Source organism: Pistacia vera, unplaced genomic scaffold (assembly GCF_008641045.1).
Source record: "Pistacia vera cultivar Batoury unplaced genomic scaffold, PisVer_v2 Contig174, whole genome shotgun sequence".
Lineage (NCBI taxonomy): Eukaryota > Viridiplantae > Streptophyta > Magnoliopsida > Sapindales > Anacardiaceae > Pistacia > Pistacia vera.
The window spans coordinates 819,634-839,044 of NW_022195833.1; the positions used below are offsets into that span (position 1 = coordinate 819,634).

At 35.4% G+C, this 19,411-nt stretch overlaps 2 protein-coding genes and 2 pseudogenes across 4 annotated transcripts; 2 read left to right on the forward strand and 2 right to left on the reverse strand.

The window, feature by feature from the left end:
- Nucleotides 1-456: 456 nt before the first annotated feature.
- LOC116125966 lies at nt 457-4,941 on the reverse strand (annotated as a pseudogene).
- Nucleotides 4,942-4,953: 12 nt separating this feature from the next.
- On the forward strand, nt 4,954-11,845 carry LOC116126009 (disease resistance-like protein DSC1). Its single transcript, XM_031411707.1, is given in 4 exon segments — nt 4,954-4,961; nt 9,028-10,117; nt 10,458-10,751; nt 10,853-11,845. Coding segments are annotated over 4 exon segments (2,385 nt in total).
- Nucleotides 11,511-13,878, forward strand: LOC116125967 (disease resistance-like protein CSA1). 3 transcript variants are annotated; one of them, XR_004127426.1, is made up of 4 exons: nt 11,511-12,088; nt 12,224-12,882; nt 13,058-13,312; nt 13,510-13,878. XR_004127426.1 is itself a non-coding variant. In XM_031411682.1 (4 exons), exons 1-3 carry the CDS (start codon nt 11,975-11,977, stop codon nt 13,128-13,130), a joined length of 846 nt encoding a protein of 281 aa, XP_031267542.1. In that variant the 5' UTR covers nt 11,511-11,974; the 3' UTR covers nt 13,131-13,165; nt 13,510-13,878. The 3 variants fall into 3 exon arrangements, 2 of the variants coding, with proteins under 2 accessions (XP_031267542.1, XP_031267541.1); XM_031411682.1 differs by having other exon boundaries at nt 13,058-13,165; XM_031411681.1 differs by having other exon boundaries at nt 13,058-13,878.
- A 488-nt stretch (nt 13,879-14,366) lies between these two features.
- Nucleotides 14,367-18,993, reverse strand: LOC116125965 (annotated as a pseudogene).
- Between the last annotated feature and the right edge of the window lie 418 nt (nt 18,994-19,411).

Here is a 19,411-nt window from a genome sequence, read left to right on the forward strand (position 1 = left end):
TGCTAAATTAACATACTTCTATCGCCATTAAAACTCAAATAGTTAAAATTTTCAATCAAGAGTGTATTCAAGATTATCACAATCATTCTCTAAAAGATGTACATAGATATTGCCAATCTTTGATGATGACGTACATGCGTATCAAAATTCAACAATTAGTCGTTAATCCGCGTTTTAGAAACTACAAGATATGCACACATGAGAATTTATATATGAATATTTGGCATGACCAAAATCCACGGTGAGCCTAGATGATATATAAACGTTCCGCTTTTGCAGGGAGGGATTAACGGTCAAAGAAGTACAATTATGTACTTTGATTAACCCACCTAGAAAATATTGTGAAATAATAACATTTCATCATTTAACAGTGAGCTGAAATTTGTGGGAAAATGCTTGATATTATTGAAAATAAGCTTTCTAAAGAGATTGATATTCAAAGGATGATATTCAAAGGATTTGAATGATTTTCCCAGGCTCTTAAAAGACTAATACTCCCGTAACTTTGACATTGCATAGTCCAAAGCATCAACAAGAGATTCTGCATTTCCACAACAGAACAGTGTGATTAAACATTACGACGAAACAAATTTACAATAACAGATTCAACGGCTACTGCTAAAACCTATTTGATGAAAGGAAGCCAGAGAAAGTTACCTGCATCATCTTTTGGTGTAACACATTGGTGGTTTGATTCTGAAAACATTTCCATGTAGTCCACCTTTCCGAACAAGAGCACCTAGCTCTGCAATTGCAACGAGTCAATGTAAATTGAGAATCAAGAGCTTTTCTCTGAAGAAGAAAGTTGGTTAATTGTACCTCTAATTTCTCAAACAAGACCGCAGTTTTGGCCTTCACAGGCGTCTTCTCCTCCCTGTTAGTTACTAATTCTACTTCCACCATGACTCCTCTCCCTCTCACATCTCCAATGACTGAAACAAGATTTCATCAATGTGACAAAAGCTGCATAATAAAATTGCAATTCCAAAGCATTTAATCTGAGATACTCAAACAGCTGTTATAAGCAAAGGACATGTTATTATTAGTATCTATAGTAGTCATATCACACCATCATTTCAATATGATGACGTGATGTCAATTGGTGCTTCTGTCATACATCTCCAAATGTCGTTATAAGCAGAATGATTTATTTTCGGTGCCGCATGAAAACCTATAGAACGAAAATAGATCCAAAACTTTGGGTTTTCCACTCATATACATATTCCTGAGGAGCTTAGTTCATATAATTCTGGAGAGGTGTAGAAAGAATATGTGTGCATGCTGGCACATAACACTAATTCAAAGTCTTAGTATGACTGTAATGAGCTTACTCAGAAACTGTCTAGGACATTTGTTTACATGATATAAAAATATAGTTAAATAGCCCAGATCTCGCCAAATTTGCAGTTCAATTTAACGTAAAGTCAAACACAGTCAATTGAGAAAAAAAGAGGGGAAAAAAAAAAAAACTCTGAGAAGTTTTGAGTTCAAGAGTAATTACTATAATGTCTCTCTTGTAGAGCTCTCAAGCATCCAATCAGGTGAGAACCAATGTCAGCACAATGTGCTTGACGCTTCTCTTTATCAATAACCCTAAGCACTGCAAGGCCCCCAGCAGAACATACTGGGTTTCCACCAAAAGTGTTGAACTGAATCTTCTGAGCCATTACACTAGCTATCTCTGGTGATTGTCACTACAGCTCCTAATGGCAAACCATTGCCAATTCCCTGGAAAATGATATTATCTTAATGTAAATGAATTATTTGAATGAGAACCATAAGAGGAAAAAAAAACTAAATTGGTGATAATATTGAAAAAGGCTAATTTTTTATGCATAAGGCAACATTAAGAACCCAAAGGATTATCATCAAAACCTTTGCCATGGTAACTATGTCGGGAATGACCCCTTGTGCCTGAAAGCCCCAGTAGTGGCTTCCACTGCGACCAAATCCAGTTTCACTTCATCAGCAATACAGACACCACCAGCCTTGCGCACAATGTCATAAACATGTTTAAGTATTCAGGGGCCAATTCCACTGCTCCACCAACTCCCTAAATTCAGTCAAAATTTAGAAAAAGGGAAGCGCATTTTTTAGAGACGAATTCAGGGCTGTTGAAAGCACCAAATTTATATATATCTTTAGCGACAACTATCAATCAAAACCTGAATGGTTTCAGCTATAAAACCAGCAACTTTTCCTGAACTTCCAAAATCAATGTGATCTTGGACATCTTTGGCATATAGGGCCGCATTCGAGCCAAAGATTCCGTGGTATGGATCTGGATTTACAACATGATGGATTTCACCCTGCAAAGTGGCAGGTCAGATTATGAACAAAAGTTGAATTTCACTCTTAAACATGTTATTTATTTTTTCTTTTCATTAAATAAACAAATAAAGAGGATAAACTAAATACATGTGATACAAATCATTTTACTCTTCACTAAAACTTTTCAGAAAACTTGCTACAGTTATGGGTGTGTGTCAGAAGATAAGACTGAAGAAATAAGCTGCCAGTATTTGTAAAGAAAGCTGTAATTCACACCCCATGTTAACTAAACCAGCTTACCCTTGCGAAAAGAGTATGAGAGAAGAAAGAAATGCTATTAATCCCTAATGTTCCTGAGATGATGAGTTGCACACTATGTTGTCATTGCAAACAATTCCAGATATCAATAGTTTATCAAACAAAAAACCATGTTAAGTACATATCCTCCGAACATATGGAACATCAACAAACCTGTAGTATGGGGTACTTCTACGTCTTTAGGGCAGTCAGTCCAATTGTATTGGAGCTTCCACCATGATAAGCATTTCTTAGGGCAATCATGCCAAGATTACCACTGTAAAGTCTGGCCGTCAACATTGCTAGTTCATTTGCTTCTGTCCCAGAATTGACGAAATACACAACCTGCATTTCAAATCTCAAAGTAATTAAAGATGTTTATATTGTCATCATAATGTTGTTATAAAGTGGCAATCTTAATGTGTAATGTTATAAAATGAAAACCTCATTCAAAAAATATCACCATATAACGGAAAGAATGACATTAAGTGCTAGACTCGAGAATAAAACCTTTAGATTTCAAGGCATTTTTTATGCTAATGCCTCAGCAAAGTCAGCTATAGCATGGTGTAAGTATATAGTCATTGCATGCTGGAGAAGATTGTTTTGCTCTGTAATAGCATTCACGATATCAGGATGGCAATGCCCACAAGACACAGTAACTATTCCAGCAAAAGCAGCCAGGTACCGCCTCCTGCTCCCGTCAAGCAAGTATTGCATTTTCCCTTCGAACAATATTGAGATGTATACCAAAACAAAGAAATAATACCGACTAATCACAACAAGGAACAGCAAAAATAAAGAATAACCAATCATGCAATAAAATTGGCTCAGTAATTGCGTACAACTTTGCTTTACAAACCAAACATTACAAAAACTTAAACAAGTTCATAAAAATTCAGCACACTCTTCTCACATAGATATTCCATTTCTCTCCAACAATATTAGCAATAACTTAAAACAATAACACCTAATTGGATTCTTTGATAAAAAGTGATCATTAAAGTAGAAATTAAGCAATTATGCAACTCTCTTAACTTCATATCGAGTATGCTTATAAAATTAACTAAAATTAACTAAAATTTTATGAATCAAGTTCATAAAATTTTATGACTCCAGTTCATACAAAGGCCCAAAACAAAAGAATATATAATTCATAAACAACATAACAAGCCATGAACTAAAAAAATCCATTTGACGAAAGTAAACTACTCTTTGTCCTTCAAATGCACCCAAAAAAAAAAAAAAAAAATAAAAAAAAATAAAAAACCTCTCAAATAGAAGCACTTAAGCTCCATAACAACTAGTAATCACAAACAACACAACTTAAAAAGAGTTCAGCTTTAAGATAAAGATCATATTTTTAGTACAACAACACTAAAAATTGACTATGTTAAAACAAACGCATTTCCCAGAAACACAAAAACTTACAGGCTTTTGATAGTAATAGAATAGAGAAGGACCCAAAAAGTGCTTTCTTTTCTCAAGAACTTGTCAGAAGAGGGACCCAAGTAAGGCTTAGGCTGATAATCAAAGGGCGGCAACTGGGGCGGCAAGGAAGAAGAATCATCATCACTAGGAACCGCAGAGAGTGAACTGCGAAGACTCCTCCTACAGTTCCCATAAAGCACCGGGTTCCTCTTCAAGATTAGCCTCTGCAAAAACGCCATTAAAACCCCACTCTCCTTCCAAACTTTCCCTTCTTCTCCAGAAACGAAAAGACAAAAGCACCAAGTGAAAATGCAAAGCAAAAGGGTCCAAAGAATATAAATAATTTTGGTGAATTGGCGCTTGTCAAGTCATGAAGTTCACTGAACACTAATAACTTGGGGAGTTGATTTGTTGTGGATTCATTTAACTGAATCAATGAGCATTTGATTGTGATTATGCATACGCATGATATATAATATAAAAATTAAAATTAGGGGAAACTAAATAGTACTAAATTAAAGAGAAGAAAAATGACGGTTCCACTTCTGATGTCCAGCCAGATAGATTAGCTGCTTCTGTCAAAGCATTCCTCCACTTCTGCACCTTATCTTTCAATTGTTCTCCTATGATTTGAAGCTTCTTTAGCTTCTTCTTGTTAAAGCTTTCTACAAGCTTAGCAAATCCATCCCCAAAAGTTCCCGTTTGATTCCTCACATGTGATGGATCTATGTGATAAAAGGGGTATTACAACCTCAATTTGCGTTTTCTTGAACTCCAATATCGTCACAAGATCTTCAAGACACCATCTCGAAGAGTCATAACCTTTTGAAAAAATAATAACTAAAATCTCTGATTCTTCAATTGCATTCTCGAGAGACGACGAAATGTTCTCTCCTCTGTTAAGTTCATCATCAATGAAAACATTTATACCAAAACTGTTCAAAACTCCACGTAATGTGCTGGTATATGTATTGCGGCCTGCGGGTGTCTTCGGCACCGTAACTAACGGGGTGTTTGTATGAGAAAATTTAGCTGCCGGTCCCCCCAAGTATGTATTTAAGAAAATGGCCTTGAAATTATTCATCAAATTTTTTATAATTTAGAGAAGATGACGTGGCGTAGTTATGATTAATTAAACACGTAAAATGGGTTAAAATAAAAAGATTAAAACATATGTGGGCCGAATCAGAAATAATGAAAGTTTTCAAAATTTGATATTTCGCAAAACAAACTCTACTAACTATTCACCTCGCTTAATCGAAATTCATCAGTTGAAAACGCGATTTCTTAAACAAAAGGGAGACGCGATTTTTTTCGATCGAACACCAATTGATTTGCACCCTAAATCAATTTCTTGAACCCTAAACCGAATATAGTTGCGCATACAGTCGCGATTTTCGATCGATTTGTTGAACCCTAAAATCGATTTCCTTAACCGTAAACAAAAACTATGCCATTTCCGGCGATACAGTCCAGATTTCCAATCGAAACTGCAAACTTTGACACCAAATTCAATCCAAAACCATGAGTGACACTGACAATGAGGAGGGAAGCCCAACGCCACTTCGAATCCTAGATTCCGGTGGCGCAAGCAGTTCAATGGCTGCTCCGGTGGATCATCTGACCATTGAAGGTGGTCCACACGTAGAGGAGACGCCGACGGCAGGAGGAACAAGAAGATATAGAGGAATGAGGAAGAAGAAGATGTACAGGAAGGAGGAAGAAGAAGATGTAGACGAAGAAGAAGATGCAGACGAAGAAGAAGATGTAGACGAAGCTAAGAAGAAACAGCAACCAAGGTAGAGATGCGTTAATGGCAGGAGGAAGAAGAAGGTGTTTGGGTTTGTTTGCAAGAATTTCAGGTTTTTTGGGAATATAGTATAATTTTTAAAAGATTACATAATACTTCTTTAATCATAATTAAGCACTAATCAAGTTTAATTACCCTTAATTAATAATATGACTATTTAGTTAAAACATTAAAACTTGATAGCGTTTTAATTAAATTCAAACTTGAGAGGTTGTTTTAATAAACTGCCCCCGGAAAAAATCGCGTCTCCCTTTCGTTCAAGAAATCGCTTTTTGAACTAATGAATTTCAATTAAGCGGGGTGAATAGTTAGTGGGGCTTGTTTTGCGAAATTTCAAATTTTAAAAACTTTCATTATTTCTGATTATGCCCACATATGTTTTAATCTTTTCATTTTAACCCATTTTACGTGTTTAATTAATCCTAACTATGCCATGTCATCTTCTCTAAATTATAAAATATTTTATGAACAGTTTCAAGGCCATTTTCTTAAATTGAAACTTCGTATAACCGGGCAGCTAAATTTTCTCATTATTTGGGCGGTAATTTGAATTGTATAAAGTATTGAGGGCCTAAAAACTAGCAATTTTTATTTTTTTTAATTGAAGGGATGGCACGGGTCCACCTTGGGCCTTAATTGGCTCCGTCATTGTCAATAACATGGCCGAACGACTTACGAATACCCAAGGTTTGTCAAACGATAAGTTGGTACCCAAAAGGTTTTGAAACAACAAACAGGTACCTTTCGTCATGTGTTTTTAGTGATTTCTATTTGTTCATAGTGAAAAGACTAAAATACCCTTAAAACATTTGATATTTTAGTTTTTTATATATTTAAAAATTTCTAAAAAACCCCCTAGGTTTGCCAATTTAACTAAACACCCCCATATATAAAAAATTTGTTAAATGACAAAAACACCCCCACACCTGCAATGCCAGATTTCGGCCACCACCGTCGGAATCTGGCCAAAAAATTGCGCTACGACAGATCCGTCGGATCTGTGTCATAACATGTCAATCTGGCCGGGAAAGGTCAGATATGGCCGTCGAGGCAGCAGATGGAGTTTTGCGGCCTCGACAGCCAGATCTAGCCTTTCCGGCTAGATTCGTGCTGATCTGGCCAGATCTACGGCTAGATCTGGCCGTCGTGGCCACAAAACTCCATCTGTGGCTTTGACGGCCAGGCCGGAAAGGCCAGATCGATTCGTTACGACACAGATCCGATGGGGTCTGTGTCGTAACGCAATTTTCGGCCAGATTTCGACAGTGGTGGCCGGAATCTGGCACTGCAGGTGTGGGGGTGTTTTTGTCATTTAACAAACTTTTTATATATGGGGGTGTTTAGTTAAATTAGCAAACCTAGGGGGTTTTTTATAAATTTATAAAAAACTTAAAAATTCAACCTTTAAGAGCATTTTAGTCCTTTCACTATAAACAAACAGAAATCACTAACTGCACATGACAGAAGGTACTTGTTTGTCGTTTCAAAACCTTTTGGGTACCAACTTGTCGTTTCGGCAAATCTTGGGTATGCGCAAGTCATTTGGCCTTAATAACATTAGGAAAACTAAGAGTAAATGATTTTTTTTCCACCTAAATAATGACTTCTTTCTCACCCATAGACTTTTAAAATACCGTTTTACTACCTAAATTTATATTATGTTTCTGATTTTGGCATCGTTGCGACCCCATACCACCACAATTTTCTTCTCCGATCATCATTCACCAAAACCCCTCAAACTCGACTCCTGCCGACCCGCCAATCGCTAGCAATCGAGTGATTAAGGTTTTTGCAACCGCTCCTTCCAAGTTAAATTCCAGTTAATTTCAACCATCAAAATCCAACCGTCTACCACCAAAAGACTTATCGGCCTCCCCTCTTTAAAAGCCCCAATAGCCTTGATCGAGTTTGCTCTCTGTTGGCCATTGATATATAAATTTGGGTAGTAAAATGGTATTTTAAAAGTTTGTGGGTGAGAAAGTGTCATTAAACCATTATATGGATGGGAAAAAGTTACTAACTTGGAAAACTAATTCTAATAGAAAAAATGTTTCCTCATAACAATTACATTCCTTTGACAAAAGAAAAAAAAATGAAAACTAAGAAATCAGTCTAACATATGATAAGAAATCATAAGAATCCTAATTCTTCAAAAACAAACTCTAATTAATAAGGAAAATAAAATAAAATAAAAAAACTCCTAAGGAAAAGATGAAATGTATATATGCTTGATTATTGGATTGGATTATTAAATGTATGCATCTTTTTAAAACACGATATATGTTGAAATCCAATGATTTGAAATTAAAATAACTTGAAAACATGTTACACTGCTATTGATAACTTCTTTGGCATTAAGGGTTTCTAATCTTTTAGCTGTTACGGGGTACATTTTTAACCTTAATAATTTAGATTATAATTTTGTAACTATATTCCAGCTATAAAATTCCTCTTTCACTATCAGAAAAATTGGTTTCCTTGAAGTAGCTGTTCTTGACAATTTTTAAAGTGTATGAATGTCACCGAACAACACGTCGTCGTCCATGACACCAAGACAAAAAGAAAATTAACATCCTACAAATGCTACATCAAGCCATTCAAAAGACCCAATCTATTGACAAGAACATAAAACACCTTAAGCAAGAACATAAAAAACAATCATTGAAAATCCAACTTTGAAAACGATTAATTTATAGATAAACCCTATAGGCAAACAAATTAAAAAAATATTCAAATTCTTAACCTTTAGATTTTTATATGATATCATTTGACAGCTAATTACTGATTAATTCTTTTTTCCATGAACTGCATTTTCATTTCTTTTGTAGTAGTTGAGCATTGATCTTTTATTGGTTGACAGATGTGTCATTGAGTATCATAAGTTTTGTAAGTGATTATCAATTATGTTTGAATCGAAATTTGATGCCATTGAACTTTCAATTTTATTTTTTAATAAGAAAATATTCTAGTTCTTGTCATGACAGTTCATTATTATGCCAACCTTATATATTGAAATTTAGGGCAATAGAATAGTTTAATACTCTATTCCATAATTTTTTCATATCCTAGGATGGAAAACAAGCCGTTCTTTGATCACTTTTTAATAAGTAAAGTCTTCGTTGGAGTTTAGTTTTAGGAATTAAAGTTATGTTATCTTTGTTTCTTTTTCATTCATCTAATTTTAGTATTATTTTATTTATTTACTTTTTACCTTTTAGGCACGAATCATCACTTGTAAAGGATATCATTAAAGATATTTTGAACAAATTGAATGATGAGTTCTCAGAAGTTGACAACAAGAACCTAGTTGGATTGGATTCAAAGATTGAGAAAATTGAAAACTTATTATGTACGGCTGGTGTTTTTAAGCTAGGAATTTGGGGCTATGATGGTATAGGTAAGACAACTCTAGCTGGCACTGTATTCAAAAAAATCTCTAAACAGTTTGAAGCTTCTTACTTCATTCGAGATATTAGAGAAGAATCAGAAAAAAGCGGGAGATTAAATGACTTACGCCAAAGATTTAGTTCTGCAATTTTAGGGGATAAACATTTCAATAATGGATTCACCTTGAAAAGGAAAAAACTTGCACGTGTTCTTCTTGTGTTTGATGATGTGACAAAATTAGAACAAATAGAATATTTAATGGAAGATTTTGACTACTTGGACTCAGATAGTCGAATAATCATAACGACAAGGAATAAACATGTTCTAAAAGAATGTGGAGTGGATCCCAAACACATAATTGAGATGGAAGGATTATCTAGAAATGAAGCTTTTCAACTCTTTAGCCAATATGCCTTTCGTGGAAACAGTCCAGCAGAAGATTTTTCTGAGCTATCATCAAGGGCAGTAGCATATGCTAAAGGTGTTCCTCTTGCTCTTAAAGTGTTAGGTTCCCATCTATTTAGAAGGACAAAAAAACATTGGGAAAGTTATCTGGAAAATTTGGAAAGAGCTCCTCTCATTCATATCCATCAAGTATTAAAAGTAAGTTATGATATGCTAAATTATGAACAACAGCAAGTATTTTTGGATATTGCATGTTTCTTGAAAGGGTGTGAAAGAGATCTTATACAAGTACTCTTGGATCCCCGTGGCAACACCTCACATCATAATATAAATGTTCTCATTGAAATGTCTCTCATAACTACCTCATCCAACATCATGACAACCTCACCACCCAACGTCATAATTATAACAATGCATGATCTACTTCAAGAAATGGGTAGAGCAATTGTTCGCCATGATTCAGGTAATTATCCTGGCAAACGTAGTAGCTTGTGGGATCCTGAGGATATCTGCTCAGTATTGAAAAACAATACGTTGAGAGCCAAAAACACTAATTTTTTATTTCTACTTTATATATAAGAAACAATAAAATATTAGCTTGCAGAATATTCCTTCCATTATCCTTGGGAATTAGCTTAACTGGTAAAGTAATTCGGTAGGAATCCGAGATCTCTTATATTTACATATTTTGAAAAGAAAGTTGAAAAAAAGAATGTTTATTATGAGAATTAAGTACTTGACAGTTTTTTTTTTTTTTTTTTTTTTAATTGAAACTCTAGATAAAGGAATTTCTTGACAGATTATGTAATTAAGAAATTTCAAACTAATTTATCATCAATCTGCTCTTGATTTTTAGGGGACAGGAACTGTTCGAAGCATAAGTTTGGATATGTCTAAAGCAGGAAAGATACATTTAGAACCTGAAGCTTTCAATGAGATGCATAACCTAAGGTTCTTGGAAGCCTATGGCTTCACGCGTGGTGTCAGGGTATATGGTTTTGAAGACCTTAAATCTAATTTCTCTGAGCTAAGGTACCTTAGTTGGTTTAATTATCCTGCCAAATCATTGCCACCAAATTTTGATCCAGAGAACCTTGTTGCACTCTACATGACATATAGCGAAGTTAAACGACTTTGGACTTGTGACAAGGTATTTGTTAATTTGTATATTACTATTTTGTGCTTTAAATTGTAAATATTTAAATGCTATTTCTATTTTTTTAATTTATTCAATTTGTTCTTTTGTTACAGAATCTTAACAATTTCAAACATATTGACCTCAGTCACTCCCAGAATCTACTGAAAATGCCAAATCCCTCATTTTGTCCAAATCTTGAGAGCCTGATTCTACAAGGTTGTACAAAATTGTATGTGGATTTCTCATCTATCCGTGATCTCAATAAGCTTGTCCTCTTGAGTCTAAGAGAATGTAAAAGCTTTCAAAGTCTTCCAATCAACCCTGGTTAGAGATCTCTTCGAAAACTTATTCTCTCCAAGTGTTCAAATCTCAAAACAGTTCCATATATCCCCGATACAGTAGAAGAGTTATTTTTAGATGGAACTGCAATAAAAGAATTGTCGTCATTAAAGCATCTTTCCAGCTTAAAAATATTGAGTCTTGAAAATTGCTCAAAGCTGGAGAGTCTCCCAGAGAACATTGGTGAGTCAGAAAATCTTCGAATAGTTATTCTCTCCAATTGTTCAAAGATCAAAACAGTTCCATGCATCCCTAGTAGTGTAGAAGAATTATATTTGGATGGAACTGCAATCAAAGAATTGCCGCCATTAGAGCATCTGTCTACGCTAGTAACATTGAGTCTTAAAAATTGTTTAAGACTAGAGAGTCTCCCAGAGAGCATTTGTGAGGTTAAATCTCTTCAATGTCTTTATCTTTTAGGTTCTTCAAAACTTGACAGCTTGCCTAACGGCCTGAAAAATTTAGAAGCACTGGAGGAACTTGAAGTGGAGGGAATTGGTATAAGAGATATATCGTCATTGACTTTAACATGTTTGAACAACCTTAAGATATTATCTTTCCAGAGATGTGGGCTTCAGAAGCCACCGGTTTCCCTACTGTTACAGTTACCGGCCTGCCACAAACTAGAGCAGCTAAATCTGGAAGACTGTTGTATCGAAGTGTTACCCAAAAATTTTAGCGAATTACGCTCACTGAGATTTTTGTATCTTGGCAGAAACAATTTTGAGAGTCTGCCAGAGGGTATCAAAGACCTGACTAAATTGTAAGAGCATGATTTAAGCAATTGCCAGAGGCTGAAATCCTTACCGCAAATTCCAGATAAGTCACGACGTATAGAAGTAAAGGGTTGCACATCACTGGAAGCGGTATCAGGTTTACCAAATCAATGCCTAAGTATGGGGACTCACGAAGAGGAAATTAGCTTCATCAATTGTTGCAATCTGAAACTAGATTTGACAGATACTCTGCCGAATATCAAGAGAAATGCAGATCTATGGTTTAGGTCTGAAGTAAGTCTATCTCTCACTCTCTCTTTTTCATATTATATAATATAAAAATTTATTTACTTTTATAGATAAAATGTTATAGAATTATAGAATATCTAAAATTAAGAAGGTTAGAAGTTGATGATTTTCTTGGCACAGGAAAACAAAACATCGCTGTCAAGCGTTGACCTGCCAAAGGCATATAGCCCGCCAAAGGCTTCTTTACGTTACCCTGGAAGCGAAATTCCAGATTGGTTTACCTTTGAAAGTCAGAATGGTTATATAGAGCTTCCATCAGGTTGGCTCAATGATGACTTAATTGGTTTCGCTTTGTGTGCTGTTGCATCATTTCGAGACTATGAAGAGGCTGGAGCTTTGCAAGTTCGTTGTTTTCTGGTTGTTAACGACAAGATCATTTCCGCTGGCTGTTTGTTTAATGATGATAGGCATGAGGTTATTGAATCAGATCATGTATTCTTAGGATATGATTACGATATCATGGCCTTGGAATTGCTTACTCTCAGTTTGAATAGCAAGGGCTACATGAAGTTCTTTGTCGAGCATGGAAGTAAGAATAACAGAAAAAGAAGCAAGGTGAAAAAGTGTGGAGTCAGATTCTTGTACGCCAAAGATAACTATATGAGAACAGATGCAAAAGTGGACAGACACCAGAGATTTCCAGCTATAAATGGCTGCTTGAGGTGCTCTCTCCGTTGCTGCATGAAACATGATGAAATGTACGAAAAAAACCTGTATGAAACTTTAGATAGCCGGTCCCCACATTCAGAAATATACAAGCCACCGATAAGAACGGATTAGTAAGTTGGATTAAATTCACGAAATTATTTCGGTTTGGTTTCTAATATTTGATTTATAGGTGAAGCATAACTAACCTTATTATTTCAAAAGAAAAAAGGAAATATAAATGTAGAAATAACATATGGCTGTGTTATTATCTTTTTTATAGATGTAAATATTCACTGTATTTTACAGTTTAACGTATACCGGGTACAAAGTGGTTGCACACCATGTGCATCGGAAGCGCCTGGATTGGGCTAGACTTTAGTCAAACTTGGAGGTTGGAATCTTCTTAAAGAAAAGGTGATGTAACTCCAAACCCATGAGCTTATTATACAAGGTTATTGGAACAACTTGAATGATTCCCTTTTACTTTCCCATGTCCCTCGGGTGGTAAAATGATGGCTGATGCTTGTGCAAATTCAGAACAGCAGGTTTCATCTTGCTTTGGTAGGAAACCCTCCACTGGATACTCCATTTCTGGGAATAAACGGAGGGAATTTTTTTTTAAAACATACATATGAAACTCATGAATTTATCAGCTAGCCTTCAGCAGTTTATATTCATGTCCTATGCGCTGCCGCTTTCCATTCTATTCAAGAACTGTGAAGTAGCTTTTTTTCTTATGTTATTCGTTGTGTTATCAGACTGGCTTGACCTCGTATGGACATGCTAAAGATTTAGCTGGCAACTTGGCGGATGGACACATATTCTGATGACTGTCATCTAAATGTTTTCTGGATTTTCTTCCCTGGAATCGAATTATGTTAGTGGACTGCTGTGCGTGAAAACATTCTGTTTTAATATTTCTGGTTTTTGGTTTTCTAGGCTGTGAAATGATGCTGATTGCAACTTGATAATGTTGTAAGCCGCCATTATTTGAATTTTCTGTTTTGTTTGAAACACTAGTTTATTGTGAACTTAAAATTTTCCTGATGTTTCTGCCTTCTGAGGCTGCTTTCGCCTTTAATTTTGCATTATCAGATTTGTTTCCAGATAGTTGGACTACTTATCAATTGCATTCAATATTATCACAAATATTTCCAGATTTCTACATATTCTTTTACTGCCGGATGGTTTTTCTGTTGCGCTTCAACAGAGTTACTATCTACTTTTGCTGAAGTTTGGTTTTCTGGCAGTGAAAAAATGTTGATTACTCTTTTCATTGTTATAAACTGCCATTACTGGTTTATTCTGGTCTTCTTATGATGTTGTGTTTGGTTAAATTGGTTTGTTTCCTTTGTATGGCTATGGGGACCAGAACTTATAACTGCTAAATTAACATACTTATATCGCTATTAAAACTCAAATAGTTAGGACTTCCAATCAAGATTGCATTCAAGATTATCACAATCATTCTCTAAAAGATGTATATAGATATTGCCAATCTTTGATCATGACGTGCGTGCGTATCAAAAGTCAACAATTAGTCGTTGATCCGCATGTTAAAAACTACAAGATAATAAAGATATACACACATAAGAATTCATAAATGAATATTTAGCATGATCAGAATCCATGGTGAAATAATATACATTTCATCATTTGCAGGGAGGGATTAACAGTCAAAGAAGTAGAATTATATACTTCAATTATCCCACCTGGAAAATGTTGTGAAATAATATACATTTCATCATTTAACAGTGAGCTGAAATTTGTGGAAACATGCTTGATATTATTGAAAAATAAGCTTTCTGAAGAGATTGATATTCAACGGATTTGAAGAGTTACATGATTTTGCCAGGCTCTTAAAAGAAAAATACTCTCATAACTTTGACATTGCATAGTCCAAAGAATCAACAAGAAAATCTGCATTTTTACAACAGAACAGTGTGATTGAGCATTATGACAAAACAAATTTACAATAACAGATTCAACGGCTATGGGTAAAATCTATTTGATGAAAGGAAGCTAAAGAAAGTTACCTACATCATCTTTGGTGAAACACATTGGTGGTTTGATTCTGAAAACATTTCCATGCAGTCCACCTTTCCCAACAAGAACACCGAGCTCTGCAATTGCAACGAGTCAATGTAAAATGTGAATCAAGAGTTTTTCTCTGAAGAAGAGAGCTGGTTAATTGTACCTCTAAGCATCTCAAACAAGACTGCAGTTTCAGCCTTCCCAGGCGTCCTCTCCTTCCTGTCAGTTACTAATTCTACTCCCACCATGAGTCCTCTCCCTCTCACATCTCCAATGACTGAGACAAGATTTCATCAATCTGAGAAAAGCTGCATAATAAAATTGCAATTCCAAAGCATAAGACATTTAATCTCAGGTACTCAAACAGCTGTTCAATTGAACAAAAATAGATACAGCGAGAGAGAATCAGAAAGCCACAGAAAACTTCGTCAGATCTATGTGAAGACTTAGGATGTTCAGAATAAGTAGACATTGTGTATCAGCAGCACAGGATATGTTATTATTAGTCTCTATAGTAGTCATATCACACCATCATTTCAACATGATGATGTGATGTCAATCGGTGCTTCTGCCAAACATCTCCAAATGCCGTTATAAGAAGAATGATTTATTTTCAGTGCTGCATGAAAACCTATAGAATGAAAATAGATTTCCACTCATATACCTACTCCTGAAGAGCTTAGTTCATAAATTTCTGGACGGGAGTAGAAAGAATATGTGCGCATGCTGGCACATACACACTAATTCAAAGTCTTAGTATGACTGTAATGAGCTTACTCAGAAACTCAGTCTAGGACATTTGTTTACATGATATAGAAAATATGGTTACATAGCCCAGATCTCGCCAAATTTGTAGCTCAATTTAATGTAAAGCAAACACAGTCAATTGAGGGAAAAAAAAAAAAAAAACTCTGAGAAGTTATTAGTTCAAGAGTAATTACTATCATGTCTCTCTTGTAGAGCTCTCAAGCGTTCAATCAGGTGAGAACCAATGTGCTTGACGCTTCTCTCTATCGATAACCCTGAGCACCGCAAGCCCACCAGCAGAACATACCGGGTTTCCACCAAAATTGCTGAACTGAATCTTCTGAGCCATTGCACTAGCTATCTCTGGTTTTGTCACTACAGCTCCTAATGGCAAACCATTGCCAATTCCCTGGAAAATTATATTATCGTAATGTAAATGAATTATCTGAATGAGAACCATAAGGAAAAAAAAAAAAAAAAACTAAATTAGTGATAATATTGGAAAAGGCTAATTGTTAATGTATAGGGCAAGATTAAGAACTCAAGGGATTATCATCAAACCTTTGCCATGGTAACTATGTCGGGAATGACCCCTTTTGTCTGAAAGCCCCAGTAGTGGCTTCCAGTGAGACCAAATCCAGTTTGCACTTCATCAGCAATGCAGACACCACCAGCCTTGCGCACAATGTCATAAACATGTTTTAAGTATCCAGGGGCCAATTCCACTGATCCACCAACTCCCTAAATTCAGTCAAAGTTTTGAAAAAGAGAAGTGCAATGTTTAGAGACCAATTCAGGGCTGTTGAAAGCACCAAATTTAAATATATCTTTAGGGACAACTATCAATAAAAACCTGAATGGTTTCAGCTATAAAACCAGCAACTTTTCCTGAACTTCCAAAATCAATGTGAACTTGTACGTCTTTGGCATAAAGGGCCGCATTCGAGCCAAAGATTCCACGGCATGGATCTGGATTTACAACATGATGGATTTAACCCTGCAAAGTGGCAGGTCAGATTATGAACACAGGTTGAATGTCACTCTTAAACATGTTAATTATTTTTTCTATTCATCAAATAAACAAACAAAGAGAATAAACTAAGTATATATGATACAATCAATTTACTCTTCACTAAAAATATTCAGAATACTTGCTACAGTTATGGGTGTGTGTCAGAAGACAAGACTGAAGAAGTAAGCATGCCACGGCCAACACTTGTAAAATAAGCTGCAATTCACACCCCATGTTAACATTGTTGGATATTTACTAAACCAGCTTATCCTTAACATTGTTAGATATTTACTAAACCAGCTTACCCTTGCGATAAGTGTATGAGAGAAGAAAGAAGTGCTATTAATCCCTATTGTTCCCGAGATGATAAGCTTCACACTATGTTGTCATTCCAAACAATTCCAGATATCAAAAGTTTGCCAAACAAAAAACCATATTAAATACATATCCTCTGAACATATAGAACGTCGACAAACCTGTGGTATGGGGTACTGTTAGGATCCCACATTGAAAGGGAAAAGGGTGGGCATGTGGGTTATAAAGGCTTGGGCACCCTCCCTTGGCAAGCCGGTTTTCCAAGGAGAGTTCTACCCAAGCCCATGAAAGACCCATGGCCCAGCCCAAATTGTGAGTTATTGGAGTGGGTTTCTATCAATTGGTATCAGAGCATGATCCTGCCCTATATGGTAGCGCACGCGTGGCAGGCTGACCCGTGGCAGGCTGACCTTGGGCCCGGGCTGCTACCCCGAGAAAGGGCATGGAGGCCCGAGGGAAAGGGGATCCGCGTAGTCACCCAAGGGGTAAAGAGGCGACGGGGGTAAAGAGACCGACGTGGACGTCAGTTGCGGAAGCGTGGTGGAATGTTAGGATCCCACATTGAAAGGGAAAGGGTGGGCATGTGGTTATAAAGGCTTGGGCACCCTCCCTTGGCAAGCCGTTTTCCAAGGAGAGTTCTACCCAAGCCCATGAAGACCCATGGCCAGCCCAAATTGTTGAGTTATTGGAGTGGGTTTCTATCAGGTACTTCCACGTGTTTAGGGCAGTCAGTCAATTGTATTGGAGCTTCCACCAGATAAGCATTTCTTAGGGCAATCATGCCAAGATTACCACTGTAAAGTCTGGCCATCAACATTGCTACTTCATGCTTCTGTCCCAGAATTGACGAAATACACAACCTGCATTTCAAATCTCAAAGTAACTAAAGACATTTACATTGTCATCATAATGTTTGTTATTAAGTGGCCATCTTAATTGTAATGTTATAAAATGAAAATCTCATCCAAAAAAAATCACCATATAAGAGAAGAATGACATCAAGTGCTAGACTCGAACAAACCTTTAGATTTCCAGGCATTTTTTACACAATGCCTCAGCAAAGTCAACTATAGCATGGTGTAAATAGTCGTTGCACGCAGGAGAAGATTGCTTGCCCTGTAATAGCATTCACGATATCAGGATGCAATGCCCACTAGACACAGTAACTATTCCAGCAAAAGCATCCAGGTACCGCATCCCCTCTCATCAAACAAGTATAGCATTTTCCCTTCAACAATATTGAGCTTACACCAAACAAAGAAATAATAACGGCTAATCACAACAAGGAACAGCAAAAATAAAGAATAATCAATCATGCAATAAACTTGGCTTAGTATTTGCGTACAACTTTGCTTTACAACCAAACATTACAAAAATTTAAACAAGTTCACGAAAATTCAGCACACTCGTGTCACATAGATATCCCATTTCTCTTCAACAATATTAGCAATAACTCAAAAACAATAAATCAAATTGGATTCTTTGATAAAAAGTGATAATCAAGCAGAAATAAGTAATAATGCACTCTCGTAACTTCACATTGAATATACTTATATAATTAACTAAAATTTTATGACTCAAGTTCATACAAAGGCCCAAAACAAGATCATAATACATCATATACTTCACCTAAATAGGCTCACTTAGGCTTCATCACAGCAAACAACACAAATTAGAAAATATTCTCCTTTTAAGCAAAAAAATATATTTAATTCATAAACAACATAACAAGCCATGAACTAACAAATCCATTTGACAAAAGCAAACTACTCTTTGCCTCCGAATGCAACAAAAAAAAAAAAAAAAAAACCACTTAAATAAAAGCACTTAAGCTCCATAACAATAATAATCACAACAACACAACTTAGAAAGAGTTAAACTTTAAGATAAAGATAATATTTTGACTATTTTGAAACAACGCATTTTCCAAAAAACACAAAAACTACGGGCTTTTGATAGTATAGAACAGAGAAGGACCCAAAAGCGCTTTCTTTTCTCAAGAACTTGCTCAGCAGAAGGACCCAAGTAAGGCTTAGGCTGATAATCAAAGGGCGGCAACTGGGGCGGCAAGGAAGAAAGAATCATCATCACTAGGAACCGCAGAGACCGAACTGCAGTTCCTATAAAGCACCAGCATTTTCTTCTCCAAAACGCCGTTTAAAAAAAAAAAAAAAAAAAAAATTAGAAGATAAATTTGTTAAAAACTTAAAAATTAACAAATATATTATATATTTTTCATTATTAATAAGTTTAAAAAATTAAAAGTAGAGAATTAAATAATTAAAAAACTAAGAACATATTCTAATATTATTGATAAATTTAAAAATATTTTTAAAATTAAACCTGATAATGAAATAAATACAAATAAAAAATACAAATATATTTCACAACTATCTAAAATACTATTTTCTTTTCGTTTCTTTTCCTAATTTTTTTTTTTAAAGTTTTTTAGATATTTAATTATTTTTAGTTAAATCTGATTTTATAATTTTAAAAATATTTAAATTTATAAATGCTCACTAAAATATTGGGAATTATTAAATTACATTTTT